Source organism: Pinus tabuliformis, chromosome Q (assembly GCF_031772625.1).
Source record: "Pinus tabuliformis cultivar Carrire ecotype Pingquan chromosome Q, CPIR1, whole genome shotgun sequence".
NCBI lineage: Eukaryota > Viridiplantae > Streptophyta > Pinopsida > Pinales > Pinaceae > Pinus > Pinus tabuliformis.
In genome coordinates this window covers 899001391-899025668 of record NC_142296.1, presented here as the reverse complement: position 1 = coordinate 899025668, position 24278 = coordinate 899001391, and the positions used below count along the sequence as shown (strand labels likewise).

At 38.5% G+C, this 24278-nt stretch overlaps 1 protein-coding gene across 9 annotated transcripts in view; it reads right to left on the bottom strand.

Moving 5' to 3' along the window:
* Positions 1–8787: 8787 nt before the first annotated feature.
* The window catches only part of LOC149222370 (uncharacterized), a 139280-nt gene continuing 123789 nt past the window's right edge, over positions 8788–24278 (bottom strand). For 7 of the 9 annotated variants that reach the window (XM_089385408.1, XM_089385407.1, XM_089385411.1 and 4 more), the window contains one exon: positions 8788–9275. In XM_089385408.1, the coding sequence (XP_089241534.1) occupies positions 9180–9275 (96 nt within the window). In that variant the 3' untranslated portion in view covers positions 8788–9179. The remainder of the gene's footprint in view (positions 9276–24278) is intronic. The other 2 variants (XR_016249425.1, XR_016249426.1) reach the window with 1 other exon arrangement.

Here is a 24278-nt window from a genome sequence, read left to right as displayed (position 1 = left end):
GTTATGTGTCAATCTGCATCTATATGTGTTGTTAAAGTGAATCCCTTACTTCTTGAATACAACAAACCAAGGTCCAATGCGCCCTTCAAATATCTAAATATTCCTTTTACGAATCCCACGTGTTTCATTTGGTGTAGATTGGTATTTTTCTTTGTGAGGTATTGCTTCATCCACTCTTACATCAATACTTTCTACAACCTTGTGCAGTGTTTTGTTGTACCATTTGTAGGTCTTGCTTCCAAATGCATAGTGAAAAAGGATACCTTGATTTGTACTATAATCAAATTTGCCTAAATTATCTTCATTTATATTTATATAGCACATATACCCAAATACTTTGAAGTATCTAACTGTAGTTGGTCTACCTTTCCATCAATCATAACGTGTTGTGTTCTTGTCCACTCTAATTTATGCTCTATTCAAAAAGTAGATTGATGCATTCGCTGCTTCTCCCCAAAAGTTGTCCAGTAATTTTGTTGTGTTCATATTGTTCTAACCACTTATTGTAAAGATTTTTCCTTCCTTTTTACAACTCCATTTTGTTGTGGAGTCCTTATTGAAAAATGTCACTTGATTCCATGCTTCTCATACAATTCATCAAATTCATTTTAGGTATGTTCTATGCTAGAGCAATTTATTTCAATTTCTTTTCCACATTAGCAATCACATCAGTGTAAAGTAAACCGCAGATAGAACATAAATATAAATCGTACAAGACAAGCCAAGACAAGAGGACACAAAATGTGGTGCCAGCCAGGGACAAACCCCAATGTGGGGAACCCTTGATCAATTCTTCTTTTATGTTCTTCAAAGTTCACAAAGAAAGTGAGAGAGATAGTACATTTACAATAGAAGTCAATTACTTTGACTTTTGATATCAGCATGAGATCAATGGAAGACATATTGCTTCAATTGATTCTCTAAGGTGACTCGTTCACCTATCATAATGCTGCATCTCGTCTATTTCTTGCACATTACCGTGTAACACCTTGTTGTACTGTCACATGTGTTGAACCTTGATGACTGAGATGCTCTCATCTTCATGTTGCTCATCGTGCTGCATCTTCCATGGTCTTATTCATGATCAAGCTGTCCATGCTCATGATCTCATTCATCATTATGCTGCCCATGCTCATATCATCATGATGCTTATTACGCTGCCCATGATCTCATATATCATGCTGCCTTCCTTCGGAAACAGATACTCCGGCTGTTTCGACAATTCCCAGTGGTTCTGGCTTTTCCGACAATTCCGGCATTTCTGACTTTTCCGGCTTTTTCGGCGTTTTTGGCTTTTCCGGCTTTTCCGGATTTTTCCCACAGTTCCAGCATTTTCGGCAGTGCAGGCTTTTCTGGCTATTCCGGCTTTTCCGGTAGTTCCAGTGTTTCCAGCAATTCCAACTTTTCCAACTTTTCCTTAGGATCTCTCCTCCTACTAAAACCCAAAGACAAGTAGAGAGAGGAAGAGATCCAAGTGTGTGTAAAAATGACTTGAAGTCCTCTTCTATTTATACTAAAACGTAGAGGTTGAATAGACATGACTGTTGGGCTTCTGAGCCTACATAAGTCACTGGTCGACTTAACAATTTGTCCATAACATAAATAAATTCATAACTTCATAAATACTTATCGGAATCGAATGATCTTTAGATCAATCCTACACCTCTCAATGAGAGGGATCCAATAAAAATATCAACTGTCATAAATAATATGACCCCCATGGAGTTTGGCCCTAGTTGCCAATTTTAACACTCCCTATCAACTAGGGAGAACTCCATCCGCTAATCCATATGTCCAACTGTACTATCTCTGCTATCAGTGCCCTGCACTGCTCTTCTCAAGCTCTGTTGGCTCTGCTCAGCGCTGCTGGCTCTGTTCTGCTCTGTTGGCTCTGCTCTGCTCAGCTCTACTGGCTCTGCTCTGCTCTGCTGGCTCTTCTCAGCTCTGCTGGATCTGCTTTGCTCTGCTCAGCTCTGCGGTGCTCAACTTAGCTCTGTTGAACCATGAAGAAGAACAATTGACCGAGAATGTGTCATACCATTCTCCACTGACCCGAAGTCAGTGTCAGAGTGTATACCACTGGTTCCAGACCAGTCCTCAACCGACACAAAGTTAGTGTCATAGTAGGTACAACTCTTACCACTGGTCCCAGACCAGTACTCTACTGACTCGAAGTCAGTCTCAGAGTATGTACCATTGGTCCCAGAGCAATCCTCAACTGACCCGAAATCGGTGTCATAGTGGGTACAACTCTTACCACTGGTCCCAGAGCAGTATCATTGATCCCAGATCAATGAAGGTCACCCTAGCATAAGGTGTACGGTAGATACAGCGATGCGTCCATCGGTACTACTATGGTTCCTATCCTCATTTCCCTGCTCATTGATCAAATGAGAGGTACTTCCCATCATGAGTCCCAGACTGCATGGGTAGGATGCCTCAATAGGCGAACTTAATCAATCCTATCCTCACAGGAGAACTAATCATCCTGCTACACAATCACCATGGAGAACACATCATCCAGGCCTCACAGGAGAACTAATCATCCTGCTACACAATCGTCATGGAGAACACATCATCCAGACCTCACAAAAACTAATCATCCTGCTACACAATCGTCATAGAGAACACATCATCCAAACCTCACAGGAGAATTAATCATCTTGTTACACAATTGTCATGGAGAACACATCATCCAGACCTCACAGGAGAATTAATCATTCTACTACACAATCGTCATGGAGAACACATCATCCAGACCTCACAGGAGAATTAATCATCCTGCTACACAGGAGAGCGAATCATCTTATCCCACAACAGAGCAAATCATCTTGTCCCACAGGAGAGCAAATCATCATGTCCCAGTGCGCACCACTAGAGGAGGGTGAGTCACCCTGTGGTCGTATGTTGCTCTAGTAAGAACCACAAGCCCCCAGAGCTCCCAGAGCTCAATGTATACAACATGCAGGACCCTTGTACAAGGGTCTCTTGACGACTCCAAGTCGTTCAGGAAAATCACAGATTTGATCTTTCCCCCAAGGCTTTAAACAAAGTGTGGCGGCCTGTACATCATCTCATAGCGATGGAGCTTCCTTGCTCATAGACTTACCATATCCCAGATAAGGTAGTATCTAATGTCTATCAGCTGGAGCAATCGTCGAATACGGGATTCCTCAATAATCGAATCCCACCTCTGGTTGTCACAGAGAACCACAGTGGTACAAACAGCTCACTTGAAGAGCTTCCCCAACCAGACAGCTTCATACGAGATCATACTCGTAGATATGTATCCGGTCTCAACGGTGCTTATAACAACAGACTTCGGCTTCCTGCTCACCATGATATCGAAGCAGAATCCAAGGAGAAACAACACTAAGAAGTGCTCTAATGATCCTCCACACTGCCTGCCCAATCAACATTCGAATAATCATGCAGTTTCATATTTCCAGCAGTGTATCTTAATCCATGAGAGATTGTGCCCCAAAGACATCTCAGAAGATTCTTGGCACCAATCCAATGAGGTTCAACCAAATATGAGCTCACCATGCTAACTGCAAAACATATGTCCAGATGGAAGTTCACCAAGATATGTCCAGATGGAAGTTCACCAAGAACATCAACGTGAATGAGTTTATGAGATTCAGAGACATTTCCCAAATCTGGTCTGACATCACTACCATATAACTTCTGAAAGTTAAGATCCTCGAGGTAGTCACAGGCTTGCAGTGCACCATTCCACATCTGGGATCCAACTCCCTCTTACTTCTACAAATGAGAGGGTCTGCACCTGTTAGAAGTAGGTCGTCCTCATAAGGTGCTGGTATGAGAGGTCTATCATCCACAACCTTCGGATGGTTTGGATCCGTTTCACTCCTAGTGAATCTCAACTTTATCAAACAGCTATCGATCCTCTCATACTATGCCCGGGGTGTTTTGCTTCAAGCCATAAAGGGTTTCTTCCACCTGCATATGTGAGATTCCTGATTATCAATCTCAGACCCCTTGGGTTGTTCCAGACCTGTGGACCTGCTACATGAGAGGAATGGTCCCCTTGTAAGACTTTCCTTCGGTACATCTCAGACATGTACTTTCATGCTCCTTTCGAATTCAGGGATCCCTATCACCATATGACTCACAGACCTTCGGTGCTACGTGACAATGGACATGGTCCCCAGTGGACTTCCTGCAATTAGATACAACCCTGAACTCAAAAACATCTTTGAAAATTCGATTTCCAAACACGTACCTTTCCATCGATGAGTACCACCCTGAAACCTTTGACTTCCATTTCCGAGATGGACACCAGGTTCTTCTTGCAATCAGGTACATAAAAAGTGATTCGGGGTTCCTTGCTTTCTTTGAAGAGTCGACCATTTCCTTGATGACCTGCATTACCTTCGAACACTCCTTCGCATAATGGTCGAACTCATTGCAACCAAGGCATCCACCTTTCCTTCCACCCTTATCTGAACTTCCCAATGAAGTGATCTTTAGATGGGCCATCAAAAACTTCCACTACGCCATTCTGATAATATGTTCTGCTTCGACTTCACCCTTTGTGAACTTAGAAGAGAGATGTGGAACCCATTAATCCTTTTGTCTTGTCCCTATTTTCTTTGGTGATTGCTCTTTCACTCTTGCTTGGGCATTGGCTTCACCTTGGCTCTAATACTATGTTAATTTTAGGTATGTTCTATGCTAAAACAATTTATTTCAATTTCTTTTCCACATTAGCAATCACATCAGCATAAAGCACACTGCAAATAGAACATGAATATAAATCGTAGAAAACAAGCCAAGACAAGAAGACACAAGATGTGGCACTAGCCAGGGACAAACCCCAATGTGGGAAATCCCTTAATCAATTCTTCTTTTATGTTCTTCAAAGTTCAACAGAGAAAGTGAAAGAGATAGTACATTTAAAATAGAAGTCAATTACTTTGACTTTTGATATCAGAATGAGATCAGTTGAACACATATTGCTTCAACTGATTCTCTAAAGTGACTCGTTCACCTATCATAGTGCTGCATCTCGTCTATTCGTTGCACATTACCGTGTGACACCTTGTTGTACTATCACGTGTTGAACCTTGATGACTGATCTGCTCTCATCTTCATGTTGCTCATCACACTGCATCTTCCATGGTCTTATTCATGATCAAGCTGCCCATGCTCATGATCTCATTCATCATTATGTTGCCCACGTTCATATCATCATGCATCATTACGCTGCCCATGCTCATGATCTCATTCATCATTATGCTGCCCATGCTCATATCATCATGTATCATTATGTTGCCCATGTTCATATCATCATGATGCTTATTATGTTGCCCATGATCTCATAAATCACGTTGCCTTCCTTCGGAGACAGATGCTCCCATTGTTTCGGTAGTTCCCCGTAGTTCCGGCTTTTCCGGCAGTTCCAACAGTGCCGGCTTTGCCGACGTTTCTGGCTTTTCCGGCAGTTCCAGCTTTTTTGGCAATTCCGGCTTTTCCGGCAGTGCTGATTTTTCCGGTATTTCCAACTTTTTCAGCGATTCCGGCTTTTCCAACAGTTCCAACTTTTCCGGCTATTCTGGCTTTTCCATCAGTTCCAGCTTTAAAAGTTATTCCGGCTTTTCCAGCTGTTCCTCAAAATCTCTCCTCCTACTAAAAACCCAACGACAAGTAGAGAGAGGAATAGATCCAAGTGTGTGTAGAAATGACTTGAAGTCCTCTTCTATTTATACTAAAATGTAGAGGTTGAATAGACATCACTGTTGGGCTTCTGACCCTACATAAGTTGTTGGTCGACTTAACAATTTGTCCATAACATAAATAAATTCATAACTACATAAATACTTATTGGAATAGGATGATCTTTAAATCAATTCTACACCTCTCATTGAGAGGGATCCAATAAAAATATCAGTGGTCATAAATAATATGACTCACATGGAGTTTGGCGCTAGTTGCCAATTTTAACAATTAGAGGGATACACAAATCCTCTCTAATATTAAGCACTTAATTGTCAAATCAATTTCATTTTCAACTAGATCTTTGATAGATTTAAATCTTTCAAATGTTTTAGATTTTTCTTTATTGTTTTAGCAAACCTCATATTATAATTACCCATAATATAATCCTACAGTAATGCATTTCACAACATCAACCCCAAAATGCACTTCATAGCTTGTAGACCTTAGTCGCAAGAATACTCCTTAGCTGCAAGTATACTCTTCAACTTTTTTTTATGCACCTCAAATCTCTTTTCTACCCTTGTTCTTGATCCTGTTGTTTGGATCAAGGAAAATTTTATGGGCTAATATTCTTTAAGTGGGCTAATTTTCCATAGTTTTTCCAAAAATAAGATTCACCAATTTCCATTTTTTCCTAAAAGTGATTTGCCTAAATTTTATGGCATAAAATTATGTTATCCTAAAAATCGCTAAAAAATTATAGAGACTATATAAAGTCATTAAGAATTTGGATATCTTTAAAAAAATATAAACAAACTTTCCAAAAAAAAGATTCGCTAATTTCCATCTCCATTTTTTCCTAAAAGTGATTCATCTAAATTTTATAGCATAAAATTATGTTATCCTAAAAATCGCCAAAAATTTATAGAGCCTATATAAAGTCATTAGAAATTTGTATATCTTTAAAAAATATCACCAAACTTTTTACAGTCTGCATAGTAGAGACTTGTAAGATTCGCCAAGGTTTCTAAAATTTAAGATAAATTTCAATCCTTAAAATTTTCCCCAGTTTGAATACAATTCAAATGTGTTTATTGGTCCTATATTTCTGGGGTTTGTGTCACTTACAAGGTCAACTTGTTAAAACTGATCACCTGTAATCTATGGTTGGGTTGACTTGATAATATCTTCATATCTCCCCATTTCTTTTGAGTTAAAGGGTGTGTCATACACCATTGAAAAAATCTCAAAATAAGTTTTCAACCATATATCCTATGCTCTCATTTGAACTAGTTCTTTAGAGTAAAAGGTCTTCAAAGATAGGGTATCGAATTGGGCTCAAAGGTCCAAAAACAATATTTCCAACAATTTTCATCATGTAATCTTTATCTTGGACATTTGTAATCTCATCATCTTTTTAACATCAATACCAACAATATTTCCAACATTAACGTGGTCATGAAAACACTCATGGATATGATGAATGCTCATGTACACCTTGGCTGCCATGACTTTGAATATTGACAACAAAATCCTTGCACGTACAAAATATGCCACCAATAAAAATTATTAAAAATATTCCACCTAAACCAAAAGAATATTTCCAATCATCTACATCATAAGTACATTTTGCAAGGCCACAATATTCCACACCTACACCAAAAGAATACTTCCAATCATCTACAGTATAAGGACATTTTGCAAGGCCATCTGTAGTATGGACTTGAAGCTAACCACTATCTTCAAGTTGTTAAGGAAAGTTGACAATTCTAACCACCATTCACAATCAAAGATGAAGCCACTATATTAGGATCATTTACACAATACCTTCAATGAAGTTAGTCCAATAAATCAATCCTCAATGTTGGTCATGGCTCGCCATGCATTTGATTCTTTAAGCAAGAAAACTACCTACGCTTGAACTACCATTCACAATCAAAGTTCAAGCCACTGGATTAGGATCATTTACACTAGCTACGATAAAGTTAGTACAATAAATCTCCCAATGTTCACGGTTCACCATGCATTTGACTCTTCAAGCAGGAAACTACTTATGCTACTTCATGCACATGACTGGCATGCCATTGAGTGGAACCATTCATGTCACATATAGCAAGCAATGACTATTACCACCAAGGTAAATCAAATGAGCAAGAAGATTTCATAAGTTCACTACCAGCAAACTGTACCATATGGAGGTACAGTTTTCACTAAAACAGACTAAAAACACTTATAAAACAGCATTCCACATGAAAAGAAATATCGAATTCCATGTTTAATCGTGCAAGAGACTTAGCAACTATAAACAAGATTACTTTCATTTGGGCACACCCCTACTCTGCTAAGAAGGAAATACAAAACAGTACAAGGCTTCCAGGTTCAGGAGCAATAGTGCCCATCAAAGTCCCTTAGCAAGATGAGTAATACTGACAAGGATGGATAATATGTATGCAAATTATCAGACAGAGAACCAAGACAACATCAAAACGTGGTTCCCCAATCGAAGAGTAGTACTCCTAGACAAACCATATGGAGCTACAATTTTCACTAAAACACTTATAAAACAGCATTCCACATGAAAAGAAACATTAAATTCCATGTTTAATCGTGCAAGAGACATAGCAACTATAAACAAGAGACATACACATTTAGACAACCAACTCTATGCTAATCTAGAGCATCTCCAGAGATGAAATCCGAGATATTTTTCATGTTTTTTTTGAGAAATAAGTTGGGAACAATACTCTAGGATAGGTTTTAGAGCCTCCACCGATTTAAGGGTCTGACATCATTTCTTATTATGATGCTATCATATGTTAAGCAGCCTATATTTCTATTAAACTGATTTATTTTCAGAATCAAAGCATTCTATGTTAGTTTTGTTCTACACAGGATGTGAACTTAAGATTTCCATCATGAGACCAAGAGGGTACAGAAAATAGGAAGCATATCATAACTAAAGGACACAAACCACATCTGCTTTGCGATTTCAAAACTCAACTAACATGCCTAACTACCATTATGACAAAATTGCTTGAAATTCTTTGTTAGTTAAATGGATGTCAAAACCAATTAACTGTGTTCTTGAAGAATGTGCAATTGGAATTGCCAAACTGCTAAATTACCATTTTCTGTATTTTTCAATGATGAAATGGTCCATTGCACCAGCATCACCATTATTAAGAATGCTAGAAAAACATCCTCGGCTATGATCATAATGATAGGTGCAGCCAAAATATGAGTACATTAATAGTATAATTATCAGCTACCTTTTCCCAAAACAGGAAACTACCCAGGTGGGACAAGCATAAAGTACACTATAATGCCTTGATTTTGGGCGATGTTTGTGAGCAATACCAATACTTTTCCATGTGCAGTAAACTCTCAAAGTGTTCTTGAACTTTGAAACATAACAACAAACGTAGCAAAACCTTAATTGCCATTTATACACTCATGAAACCTCTTGTACAAAGAATGAAGCAGCCCCGAATAGAACACTAGTTAGTTGAACAAGCAGGATTTACTATATTAGCATAAACTTCAAATAAATAATGAAGGATGACAAAGTTCCTACATGACTTTGCCAGAAATACCTGCCACAGCAATAAAAGAACAAAGTCAGATTAAACTACGGTCATTGCACATAATTTACAGTGAAACAATCATCATATGGTTGAAGTAGAAAGTGGAGAATATATAAAGAAAAAAACCCGATCTGCTACTCATCCAACCAATACAAACACCACCATAATTACAATTGTTCAATATAATCAAAGCCCCATTTAAGTAGTAATGATCATTACACATGCATAAATATTAAATAGACTCATATTTAAGGCACCAGATATAATTCTTACCACAAAAATTGGAAATTAAATCAAAATAACATCTTTGGACAAGAAAATAGGTCAATGAGGCTACAGTAAATTGGCAAGCAATAACAATAACAAGCGCACACCTAAGAGAGGTTCAAAAGAATCCCCAGCTACAAAATATAAAAATATCAAAATATCAAATATACTAAATATTTAATAAGGTTCAAGAGAAGCCGCAGCTAAGAAAATTGCATCCAACACAGAAAGAAAAGAACAGACAGATGTAGCATATAGCTATAGCCAAATATATGAGATAAGAAGCCAACCCTCCCCGACCTCATAAACGAACAACAAAATTATAACCAAATGCCTGCCAGAGAATTTCCAGTGTGGATGCCCAAACTGATTCAACTTTTGGAAGAATCCTTCCTGGACTCTTAAGCCTTCCAACAAAAGAACAGATGCAGAAACACCGCTGCCATGAACTAATCCCTGTGAATGAGACAAATGTCATGTAGCTCCCACACCTCTTTGTATTGTGAACCTAAAAATATGGTCACCTGGTGACTAATCCCAGTCAAAAAGCAGTGTCTAGTGGGTCTGAAGCTGGCATCGTCAATATCTGTATAGCCATAGGCCATTTTTTCATGCTACCAATGCCCATGATAGGGAAGAAGAAAGAGGCCAAGCTACACTTGAATGGTAAACACCTCTTTGAGGAATGAGACTAGAAATCTCTAATCAGGACTTCTGGAGAGGTCATAAAGATTGTCCAGAGTATTTGAAAAGGTAATAGCATTTCCACATGATCTCATTATAAAAAGTCAAGCAAATTAAGCTAAAAATCCCGTCTCCACCTCTTGGAAGACAAAGACTGCAGATACATTCCTTACAAAAGGAATGTCATGGTCAATTTCTATTCCCGTCTGCTGAGAACACACCTCATGAGGTGGCCAAGCGAGAACCTAAAGCCCATCTGGCCAACTGCTAAAAGTAGAAACTTTGACAATTTAATCCAGAGTCTGAATGAAGTTACTAAATAGATCATCCCTGATAATGGTATTAACCTCCCTCTTGGGGGGGGGGCTAATAAAGGGAAGTCATCCAGAGAGAGGCTGTACAGACATAGGCAGTTGATACAGACACCATCTCTCTGCAAAACATGAGAAGCTAGCTTCTCAGATATCTGAGTCATGTAGAAACAGTGTCTGCCACCCCATCCACCATTTGAAGATAAGCAGCAAAACTCTGAAACAGTTTAAAGAGAGTAGATGAGCCTCAAAATCTACCAATACAACGCACAGGAATGGCCCATTTCCAACAAATAATTCAATCATGATAGTTTGCACTCTCTGAACATGAGCCACATTGTGTTGGCCCCAAAAATATTGAACCTGAAACATGTGGGGATTTAACAAGCTTTGTTTTACAACCTTAGATAGAAGTTGAAAACAACCAATGGTGCATATCTTGTGCACATCTGAATCTAGCATGTGGGTTTCAAATTCAAAAGGGCATATGAATTGTACCTCCGAAGAAGATTTTAAGTAGCAACACCACTAGCCGGTGCCTGAAAGATGAGATAAGATTTATTAACATCCAACTAAATGGCCAAGAAATACATAAACAACAGTGGAGAGTACAACCAGTGGTCGATCAACCATGGGAGTGTCCATAACACTCAATAGTTTTAAAAAACGGCCGTTTCGAAACGGAAACGGCCAAGTTGGTCCGTTCCATTGCCCTCCGGAGTGACTCGGTACAAAAACGGCTACGTTGGCCGAGTCATGTATAGCTTGGCCAACTCGGCCGTTTCCCGTACTGACTCGGCCGAGTCACAAACAGCGGCCCGTAACCCACTAAAACAGTGATTTGACATTATTTTAATGAAATTTTAAGGGGTTTGCTGATTGGTTTGGACTTCAAGGTGTTTTATGAATTAGCTAAATGTTATTTGGGGCAATGTTGTGAAAAACGCGATCGGGATTAAATCCGCGCGGGGAAGAAATCAGAAAAAATCGGAAAAATCGGGAAAAAATCGGAAAAAATCAGGAAAAAATCGTTTGGTACAAAAATATTCATTTTTTCATTTTTTTCAATTTTTTTAATATCTAAACCATCTACAACATAAAATAAATACATAAATATGATAAAAAAAACTAATATATAAGATGTTTAATATCATTTCTAGCGCTAAAATCACACATAACATTGAATCATGTCCTGAATAGTAAGTCCTGACTCTAGAGTCCCAACTCAGCGTCAAAATATCAACAAAAAATATGATAATGTATCTCATCCTATTGATTTCCTCTGCCCCTCTTGCAAGAAAATGCCACAGCTTTCCCTTTCCCTCTAGATGTAGATGCTGGTGCATGTGTTGGTGGAGATGGCAGTGGAGTCTGATGAGCTCTAGAAGCTGAAGAACTAGAAGTAGGAGCTATAGGAGGTAGACCACGTCCTCTACTGGTGGCAGGGGTAGCCCGGGCAGGTGGTGTCACCTAGAAACATTACAATCTCCCAATCCTGAAATCCTGAAAAACTGATAAGTCGGCTGGATTTTAAATGAAATCTAAAATTCTACTTTCTCCATATGAAATCCAATGAGGCTGGATCCACTCTCAAACATCTTGAGTCATTTCATGGTAATGTTAAAATTTAAGTAAAAGGATGAAAATGAAGATTAAGGAGAATTTAACATTACCATGAATAGCATATCCATATTAGGGCCTAGACCTAAGTCACATGACACGAGGACACGAGACAAGGAGGACACGTAAATACGAGTATTCAATACGAAACGCAGCGACCTGAAAACAGGACATGGGGGACAAGTTTTATATATATTTAATAAATATATATATATATATATATTGAAATATAGTTTTTTATCCATATTAAATTGCAGGTTGCAGCTTATCTAATCAAATTAAAATATAATTACTTCTCAAAGTTCATAGTTCACTTTAAAAAAATAAATAAAATCAAAATTTACTATTTAGAAATTAGAATGTGATATGCTTGGTCTTGATTCTTGAATATTCAATGTTCATTGTTCATGTACAACTTACAAAAACATAAGAAAATAACTGAAGTCTAGTCCTATTGATTTCCTCTGCCCCTCTTGTGAGAAAATGCCACAGCTTTCCCTTTCCCTCTAGATGTAGATGTTCGTGCTGGTGGAGTTGGCAGTGGAGTTTGCAGTGGAGTTTTCTATGCTCTAGAAGCTGAAGAACTAGAAGTAGGAGTTATAGGAGGTAGACCACGTTCTCTACTGGTGGCAGGGGTAGCCTGGGAAGGTGGTGTCACCTGGAAACATTACAATCTTCCAACCCTGATATCCTGAAAAACTGATAAGTCTGCTGCATTTTGAATGAAATCTAAAATTCTACTTTCTCCATATGAAATCCAATGAGGCCGAAACCACTCTCAAACATCCTGAGTCATTTCATGGTATTGTTAAAAATTTAAGTAAAAGGATGAAAATGAAGATTAAGGAGAGTGTCACTTTTACTTTAAGAATTTAACATTACCATGAATAGCATATCAATACTAGGGCCTAGACTTGATCATTAAGCTGCCCCACTCAAAAATTATTTGTTTCTTTCAAAAAAATTGCAGCTTATGCAGGCAACGTTTTCTACCAACAAAATACGCATTTTCCAAATTCAGGACACAACGAAAACCGGCAAATACATATTCCATTTTACAGGACACAATAAAAACCGTATTCGACACGTATTAGGGCCGTTTTCGTGTCCAGTACGTAAAATACGGGACACGGGACCCTGGAGGACGTGTCCTGTGACTTAGGCCTAGACTTGATCATTAAGCTGCCCCACTCAAAAATTATTTGTTTCTTTCAAAAAAAATTGCATGAAAAAACCCAAAAAAACGTTATAAAGCTATGCTGTCGCGACCCCCGGCAATTTTTAAGTTTTGATCGCGATTTTTTCGTTTTTATCGCGATTTTTTCAAAAAAATGCGATTTTTTCAGTAAAAATTGGCAAAAAAAATACCAGCGATTTTTTCGTATAAAAATCGCGATTTGATCAGCAGAAGGAAAAAATTGTGATTTTCACAACACTGATTTGGGGTCCATTTCCCCCTCCCAAACCCTATTTAACACACTCAAATGCTCTCTACTATTGATATGCTATTCAAATTTCATGGTAATGTTAAATTCTTAAAGTAAAAGTGACATTCTCCTTAATCTTCATTTCCATCCTTTTACTTAAATTTTTAACATTACCATGAAATGACTCGGGATGTTTGAGAGTGGTTTCGGCCTCATTGGATTTCATATGGAGAAAGTAGAATTTTAGATTTCATTCAAAATCCAACAGACTTATCAGTTTTTCAGGATTTCAGGATTGGAGGATTGCAATGTTTCCATTGAATTTTGTCATGTATTAGGGTATGGAACTCGTATTTAATCAAGAGCACCAATCCCTCTATGTACCTTGATGTTAGTGACATTGGTTGTCGAACTCCTCTGGGATTCGCTCCCAAACCAACAGCTTCTAAAAATGTCGCTCCCGCTCTCGTTTTCGCTCCTGCTCCCGTTTTCGCTCCTGCTCCCAAGTAACACAAAGAAGAGAAACTGTTTGGATCAAATACGGTTAAATGATCTAGTTTATGTCCAATACAACCTTCGGCTCAGACGAAACCATTTATGATTTGCTAAACAAAAGACCTGACTCAGATCCCATTGTGTTGGAAGACATTGATCCAACATCAGATTGGGTAGTGGAGAGTCGTCCAGCAGAGTTTGATCCTGATGAGGATGTTGATTTAGATTTAGATATCGAGACATCAGTTGAACTTGAACATGTTGTTCAGTTGAATGCAGATCCCAATCCACCAGCCTCAGTCTCACAGCCAGCAAGGACTCCAGTTGTAGGTGCTTCCTCTGCTCAACCACGACAGAAGCGTAGCCGCATATCTACTCTATCTCAGCTTGCATCTGCTGCAGTTGCACAGCCTACTAGTGGTACCATTTCTACAGCTGCAGTTGGAGATGATGATGATGATGATGAGGAGCCATGGGGCCCCCTGTATGACTCTGATGATGATCCAGAGATTGATCGACATGATCTTGGCTCCTCTGGCAGTAGCTACTAGCCAGTAGCTGTAGTACTAGTACTGGAGTCTGGTCACAGTTTACTTTTGTTGTAGAGGCCATTTCTAGCCTCCTTGGTTATGTGTTTTTGTTTTGAGTCTTTGATCATGTATGACAGTTGACTATGTATTGCCATTGGGTACCATTTTGATATAATGGATTGGTTCATGAGCCTACTTTGATCATATGTTGTCTTCCATCTATATTATAATGCTGTGTGTTTGGAAACATGAATGAAAATCTTTAAAATTATGTTTAAAATCTTTAAAATTATGTTTTTTATAAATAAAAAAAAATATTTAATGTATTTTTTACAACGACCGAGTCATTGAAATCGAGTCGGCCGAGTCATTACCGTTTCGGAGTCGGAGTCGGAGTTGATCCTCGGCCGAGTCGAAGTCGGAGTCGGAGTCGGAGTCGGAGTTTTAAAACTATGCTATGGCCATTATGAGTTTCTGGTTATGCCTTTTGGGCTGACCAATGAACCTGCTACATTTCGGTCTTGTATGAACAATGTGTTCAACAAGCAGTTGTGTAAATATGTGCTAGTATTCTTTGATGAAACCTTGATCTACAACAAAACATGGGAGGAACACTTGCAACACTTGGAGGAGATATTGAAGATTTTGGAGGAACAACAATTTTATGCTATATTGTCCAAGTGCGAATTTGGTTTGACCGAGATACTCTATTTGGTGCATGTGATTGGACAAGGAGTTAAGGTCGAGCTATTGTTGATTGGCCCACTCCAAGAACATGACTACGTTGAGAGGTTTCTTGGGTATTTGCACCTACTATAGACGATTTGTTAAAGGATTTTTACAATTGGCAGCTCCCCTTACAGATTTGACCAAGAAGGAAGCTTTTCTCGACCTTTACGATTTTTTCATTTTTGGGACCCTTGTCGATTTATTCTCAATGTCGACTTTTTCAACGTTGGTTTGAAGAGCTTCTATTATGAATCATGACACACAAAGGTTTTGCATTGTTGTTTGTGCAAACACAATGGTTAGTATGGTGTGTGGTCAAGGCAGTGTTGCAGGAAACGTCCCCCTACCTCCCCCCGTTTGGTGGAAGTTATAAGTTTTTGTGCCCTCATGGTTGTCATGGAAGAAAACAATATAGTCGTTCATAATACCCGTGTGAGGAGGCATCTTTGTGGGGTGATGGGCAATGATGAGAAAAAGGGTGTAGTGGGGATAGCAATTTGCCCAAAGTTTCAGTTGAACAGAGAAGAAAATACATCCAAATGGAGGAGGTTGCACAACAAAAAAACAAGAAACAAAAAACTCAATCTGAATCAAGTGCAACCTCTAGATTTGGTAGTAGCTCATCTCCTCGTGGAAATTCTACAAGTTCTGGAGGTAAAAGAACAATAGGAGATTTCCTTAATGTTGTTGGGTGGGATGATGTAGATGGAAAGATAGTTTGATTTCTTTGTGCTTGCGGTATACCATTCAATGTGCTTGGCTCTCCTTATTGGCATGAAATGGTAAAGGCCATCAATTAAGCCCCAAAAGGATACAAGGCCCCCAACAATGAGAAAGCTAGAAAAGTGTTTTTAGAAGGAGAAAAAGTAAAGGTTCAAAGAGCTTTGACACGTTTGACAAATGGGTGGGTGGATTGTGGGGTATCCATTGTATCGGAGGAGTGGACAAATATTAGAAACCAACATTTCATAAATGTTCTTGGTGTTTCTGCTAGTGGTGCAGTATTTATTACATGTCATGACTCCCAAAACATTGTAGATCTCCTATTGCAATCAATCAAAGATGTTGGTCCTAATAATGTGGTTCAAGTGATCACAGATAATGCAGCGAATTGTAAGGCAGTAGGAAATGTTATTGAGCGTACTCATCCACACATCTTTTGGTCTGGGTGCTTGGAGCACACATTGAACCTTTTGATGCATGATATTCTGAAGCATAAAGAATGTGGGTGGATTAATGAGCTTTACAAGAGAGGGAAGCAACTCATTAAATTTATCACGGGGCATACAAGGGTAAACTACTTCTATGGCACTTACTCCAAGTTACAGTTGCTTAAACTGCAAAAACAATATTTGTAAGTTATTACCTCACCTTTAGGCGACTAGTGAAGGTTAGACAAGATCATGGTAGGAAATTAACACTGATAAAGATGGTGCTAATGTAGCCAAGGACACTATTCTTGACATGTTCTTTTGGTCACAAGTTAAATATGTTTTGCAATTCACCAAACCAATTTATTACATGATCAAGTTTGCAGATTCAGATCGGCCAATAATTGGGGAGGTGTATGACCAAATGGATAGCATGTTGGGGCAAATTAAAGACATTGTTGAGCCTAGAGATATCACCTTGTACAATTATATTCGTGTAGAGGTGGAAAAATAGTGGCATATGCTAAATGTTCCATTGCATGCATTAGCATATGTTTTGACACCTAAATACTATCATCCATCATGGCTTTCAACACCAGCACTTGAAAGGGGAAAGGGGGGGGGAGGAGAAAACCACACCTAGATCCAGAGGTTCTAGAAAAATATATGATTGCATTGGATGAATTAGTCCCTGAAGAGGAGGAGGTTGCCATGGTACAGAAACGGTTGAGCAACTATATGCTTAGCACTGGTCCATTTGGGAGCATGGATGCAATTAGAGATTGAGAGACTTTTTCTTCTCTTTAGTGGTGGAACATGCATGGAGGTGCTACTCCACTTCTACATACTTTGGCATTGTGGGTGCTATCACTTCTTCTGCAGAGAGGCGTTGGATCCACAGTGTTAAAAGGAACAATTTGAGTTTAGACAGTGCAGAGAGCTTCATTTATGTTCATTACAACTTGCGATTATTGTCCCATTACTATGATGATCCAAAGACTAATAAAGACATTAAGGTTTGGGACAGGAATCCAGGGAGCCCAATTTGGAGAATGGAGTGTTGAGATTAGAGCAATTAGAGGATGCTCTTATCCAGGATGATAATGATCAAGTTGAGATGCCACCCCCATCTGGTCCCTTGGTTCCCAGGTTGCATGGTTCAACACCAACAACAGGGGCTTCGTCTTCATCAGTTTCAGTGCCACAACTTTCACAGCCACCATCTTCTTCATTGTCGCCACGTGGAGGCCCACTATCACGTACTCTTCGTGGTGGAAGGAGGCGATATTAGTAGATATATTCACAACTTACCACTATTGTCATAGATTAGACTTGTAGGCTTGTTGTGAATTTGAACTTTTTTGTCTTGGTAGTGGACAAGTGACCTATTTTGTAAACATCATCATTTGAATTTTGGACATGACTAATGCTGACAATTGCTCACTTGCTAGATAATATGCCTTATCTTTTACGTTTTATAATATGCTTAAAAACTTGATGTATGTTTGTAATCGCTGGAATATAGATGGTTGATGCTCAAATAATTAATCATTGATGTACAATGGAATCATGGATGCCATATCTATCTTGATTTATGTAAAAATATGCATGTTTTCATGTCTTCTACAACTAATTTGGTATTTGGGATGTTTGTTTTGAATATAAATGCAAAATATATATATATATATAGTAGACACTTTTGAGACGCTTCGCTTCCTATATTTTTGGAAAATGATGCTTCTGCATCCCCGCTTCCAAAAAACGTCCCTGCTTCGTCCCCGCTTCGTGCAACGTCGAGTCAAGGTTATCTAATGTATGTGATTATTGCTTGTAGTGAAGTTTTGTGAAGAGTATATTGTTGCTCAACGGGCATTGGAAGAATAAGAGTATCCCAACGTCATTGGGTGAACAATCCAAATTAGGCAATCTGTTAATGCAAGCAAGTGAAAGAAATTTACATCTTTTCATTATCAAGTTTTCAGGATTTCCAGCTAACCCATCACTAAATTAGCTTATGCATTATTGAGAGTAAATAATCATAAAATATGGTGTATTACTGAATTTTTAGTTTTATGAAAATAGTTATCTATCCACTTATTATGCTCATGGATTTATCATATCTGATACAAACATGAATTGCAATTTATTATGAATCACAATATAAATATCAATTCTATGAGATAAATAATTAGGTGAAGGAATGATTTCTAAAACCAATATTATGACAGGAAATAAATTTAACAAGATATATACAAATATATATGAAGAGAAAAACAGTAGAAATGAAACTATCGATAACAAAACAAATAAATAAAGTGGAGGGAAATTGAATTTCCCTCATGAAACCCTAAACAAAAGAATACAAAAAAGGCTTTGCGTGTTGTTTTTCTCATTTGTTATTTGTTGCTTATGGGTCAAAATAGAGATAAATCTTATCATTCAAAGATTGTGGCATCACTTTCGAGAGACAGCTCTCTGACTCAAAATAGCCTCCCACATGAGGACAATGCTCAAACCAATATTATGACAGGAAATAAATTTAACAAGATATATGCAAATATATATGGAGAGGAAAACAGTAGAAATGAAAATGTCGATAACAAAACAAATAAATAAAGTGGAGGGAAATTGAATTTCCCTCATGAAACCCTAAACAAAAGAATACAAAAAAGGCTCTGCGTGTTGTTTTTCTCATTTGTTATTTGTTGCTTATGGGTCAAAATAGAGATAAATCTTATCATTCAAATATTGTGGCATCATTTTTGAGAGGCAGCTCTCTGACTTAAAACAGCCTCCCACATGAGGACAATGCTCATTGTTAATTTTCTAATGCCAGCAAGATATATTTTCTCGCGACAATTTAATTTATCCCCGACAATTTATTTATTTACCCAAAAAACTAATGAATCACCGAAAAACAAAATCACTAGTATTTTTAACTTCTAGAAGTAAATAAATGCAGTGGAAATAAACCAAAGAGATCAATTCTACATTGCAAAATAATTCACCCACAACATTCTCCGTCATTTAATTATTTGGAAAAATTGGGTTTCTCTACCCGCAAAGATACAAGGAAAAATACAAAACCCTGGAACCTATAACATAGCTCCCCTGTAACGAATTTGGCCCAAAAATACTCAACCAGCAACTACAACTAATGCACATTAGGGAAAACTCAGCCCTCCAACAACTCGGCCTCCTCCAAATAAAATCGATCTCCTTCCAACAACTAGGCCCTGCAATCTCCTCTTATTCGGCCTTCCTGAATTCTCCCCAATCCACTCACGCTTCTCCCTCTTTGCGCACTCTACCAGGAAAGCACCTAGAAGAGGCAAATAGTCTCTTCCACATGCTAAGACACAAAGCCTATGTAGAAGACCTTCTGAAGCTACCACTAGCTTCAACACTCCCTCTTAGCAAGAAAGAGATTCTCTACCACACCTAGCTTATCTTGGTACTTCACAAACTTCCCTTTCACTAGAGGCATAATGAGAACATACGCAACCTACTCCTCTATAGAAATGTATTGCAATCTCACAGCACCTCTCTGGACCATGTCTCTAATGAAGTGATCTTGATATGCTTGGACCGATCATGAAACATAGGATCCTCAGAGAGCTTAATGCAACTCTAATTATCACACTAGATCATTGTTGGTCCCATTTGCAGATCAAATAGTCCTACAAGCATCTTAAGAAGCCACACTACCTCATAACTAGCCACACTTGTTGCCATGTACTCTGCCTCTGCTGAATTGAGTGCCACTGATTGTTGCTTCCTGCTAAACCACAAGATCATGCCTAATACCAAGCTAAAAAAACATCCAGATGTGGACTTTTTGTCCATCACACTCCCTGCCCAATCAAAATTTATGTACCCCTACAACTCCTATACCGTTCTTGGCTCCTTCTCATGAGATCTCCCAAGCGTACTACCCTCATCAAATCTGACATCCCGACATAATATCACCTTCCTCTATTATCCTAGAATGTAGACTCAATACGCTTTTGAGACCTCACTATAGCCCACAAATATGCCCCTCTCAAACAAGGGCTCTAGCCTAGTCCTCTTCTTTGTATCAACATGGACATAAAGGAGGTTACCGTATATGTGAATGACTCACATTTGGTTTCACTCCTGTGAATAGCTCCTCAGGAGTCATGTCCTCCAACACCTATGAGGACTCCTATTTTGCACATACACAGTTGTATTGTAGGTTTCCGCCCACAAAAACACAAGCAACTCCTAATCATATATTATTGCCCTCATTGTCTCCATGATGGTCCTATTTTTCCTCTCGAAAACCCCATTTTGTTGAGGGTTGTAAGGTACTATGAGTTAAACTTCCTACTTCCTGGCAAAAATCCTAAAACTTGTTGGAGTTATACTCACCCCCATTATCTGATTGCAACACCTTAATCTTCTTCCCTTTCTAATTCTCCAGAAGAGCCTTGAACTCCTGAAATCAATCGAAGACCTCATCCTTCGTCTTCAAGAAGTAGATCCATGTTTTCCTGGAATAATCATCTATGAACATCGCAAAGTATAAATACACTGTGATAGATGTTACAAAAATAGGACCACAAATATCTGAGTGCACCAAGTCTAGCACTCCCTTAAACATGGTCTTGCTATGAGGATACTCAACCTTGGCCTGCTTGCCAAGTACACATCCATTACACACTCCATCTTGCTCTACGCAGATCTCTAGACACCCAGTAGGAAGAGCTTTGTAGTGTAGGTGCCCCATCCTTATGCCAAATCTCGTGTTGGTTGTCACTTTCATGAATGAGAGCCTTTACCGATTGCCTTCTCAACAGCTAGATATCCCTCTCCCTTCTACCAAACACTCGCTTCTTACCAAAATCAATCCCTTTCAACCCGACAACCACTTCATTTCCCATAAAGCTGACCTCCAGTCCTCTGTCTTCTATAGTTGAAACTAAAAGGAGATTTTTCTCAAAACCCCAATATATATAACACCTCATTCACCTACATGATGCCACATGAGTCCAACTGGAACTTGATACTCCCATGCCCTAAATTACATACATGCCTTGTCACTAAGCTCCATATGTACATCTCTAGCCCCATGGTCATGTTGGTGAAGAAGTCTTGAGATCTCGCTATATGATGAGATGCCATATTGTCCACAAAAGGCAAGATACTACGGTAAAGTTTTTCTCAAGCTTCTCGAAAATTTCCTCCATCTGTGCAGTAGCTATTGTAGCAATCTTTCCCTTGCCCCTCATTTTGTTTGGACACTGACTGGCAAAATGCCTGAACTTGTGACAAGCAAAGCACTTGACTTTGCCCATATCCTTTTACTTCTTGTTCTGTGAAGATCCTCCTCCACCCTAGTTCTGCTTGGTCTTCGCTTTGGCCCTTTCGCTTGTTCAACGAGAGTAAGCTCATCCCATAACCAGCTCCAGTCAAGATGTTGACAAGCAAGAATCCCACCCACAAAAGTGGACCAATGCTTTACGCACCCCTTCGAAGCAACTTTAACAAACTCCAAATCATGCACAATTTCCACAACAACTACAAGCTCATCACGAGCCTGTTGGACCGTCATGAGATAAGATGGCACGGTCTCAGATTTATTCATTTTAATGTTGTTCAACCTTTGCTGCAGCACCATTTTTTTGTCCTCAATTGTACTCTGATAAAGACCAATCAGTGCTACCCACATCTATCTTCTGGTGCCCTTCCCTGTTATGTGAGGTTTTACAAGATTCATATCTAAAGGAACTTGCATGTCTCTGCACTAAATCCCAGAGACCATTCATCTTTAAAATCATGGAAATTTGATCCTTCCAGGGACTAAATTTTGATACCCCATCCCACCTGTCTTCATATCTCAAACTGCTCAATGATGCCATCTCCACAAATCAACCACGGCCACAAAACCCAACTACAAAATTTTAAGAAATAATTGTGTTGCCACAAAAAGGAAACTTGTTGCCGCAAATCCTCGTGATCTCAAATTTGTATTTCAGTGTCTTCAAGATCGCTTTGATACCATGTTAAATTTCTAAAACCAACCACAGATTTATTTTCTCCTAGCAATTTAATTTTTCCCCAACAATTTATTTATTTACCCAAATAATTATTGAATCACGAAAAACAGAATCACTAGTATTACTAACTTCTAGAATTAAATATATGCAGCGAAAATAAATCAAAGAGATCAACCACACATTTCAAAATAATTTGCCCACAACAATTCTCCGTCATTGAATTATCTGGAAAATATGGGTTTTTGAACTAAGAGAAATACAAGGAAAAATACAAAACCTCAAAACCTATAACACAACTCCCTCAGAATGAATTCGACCTCGACCTCTAGCGAATCAACCTCCAGATGAAATGACCTTGGATAATTCAGCCCAAATACTCAACCATCAACTCGACTTGTGCCTTCCTTGCATGCCACTAATGTGCACTAGGGAAAACACGGCCCTCCAACAACTCAGCCTCCTCCAAATAAAATTGATCTCCTTCTAAGGACTCTATCCTACAATCTTACTCGGTCCTCCTCGATTCACCCCAATCCACTCAAACTTCTCCTTCTCTGTGCACTCCACCACGCAAGCACCTAGAAGAGGCAAATAATGTCTTACACATGCTAAGACACAATGCCCATGTAGAAGACCTTCCAAAGCTACCACTAACTTCAAAATTCATTTGCTACAAATTATAGTAATAAACTTTTTATTTTGCAGATCCAGATTTATTTTATTTCGGGCTTATGTAATTTGCAAAGGTATGATATTTCTTTCAATTTGTTGGTATTAAAAACATAATAATAATGTATAATACCTCTTCACCATGTTAATTAATTAATGGCCATCACATCTTCCACAACGACCGAATAAGAGTTTTTCATACCACTATTCATAAGGTCATGTCCATACACATTGGGACTATCATACACGACGATATGATAATTCGATAGTGGAATCAAAGAGTCGATCGAAAACTACATTAAGAATGAGAAATGACAAGGACGAAATGAAAAAGACACTTCACTACAATAGCAAAAGAACTAATCAGTGAATTGAGAGGGTAGATATATCATTTGTAGAATCATTAGCTTATCGAAAACAAACATCAAGTCAACAATCACAAAATACAAGTGACCTAGAACATCAAGAAGCACCTTAAGTAATTTTTTCAACCAATTAGTATCACACAAAAGGTCGAGATAGATATTATCAAAAAAAAAGGAGTTATCGACCCTGATAATAAGGAACATAAAAGAGAAGGCATTTGAGTCAAAAAATGGAGGGTATTTTGGAATTGAAACCCCCACTAGGTGAAAAGGAAAGAAGTAAGCACAGACTCTAACAACTTAGAAGGGCAAGCTTATGATTGCTTTCTATGGTGGTCTAGAAAAAGGTGACACTCGTCCTTTTCACTAGAAGAGTTTCACAACTACCTTATTAAAAAAGCTTTCATGATGAGAAACACAATGACCTGTACAACAAATTCGTACATCTTAAATAAAAAGGCAACATAAATGACTATTCACACGAATGCAAGGTTCCTGCATCAACACAAAGTGGATTCGTTGATGAACAATTACTAATAATGTACATATGTGGGTTGAAGGATTCCATCTATAGTGAAATAAAACTATGGAAACCAATGAGGATATTAGATAAGCGACAAAATTAATTGAACCAAAAAACAATACAAAGTCATGAGGCCATTATTCACCAGAGAAGATGAAAATTAGCATCAAGACTTAAAAAAGAAAAGGGTAAACCAGTGTAGCTATTGTGATGACAAATGG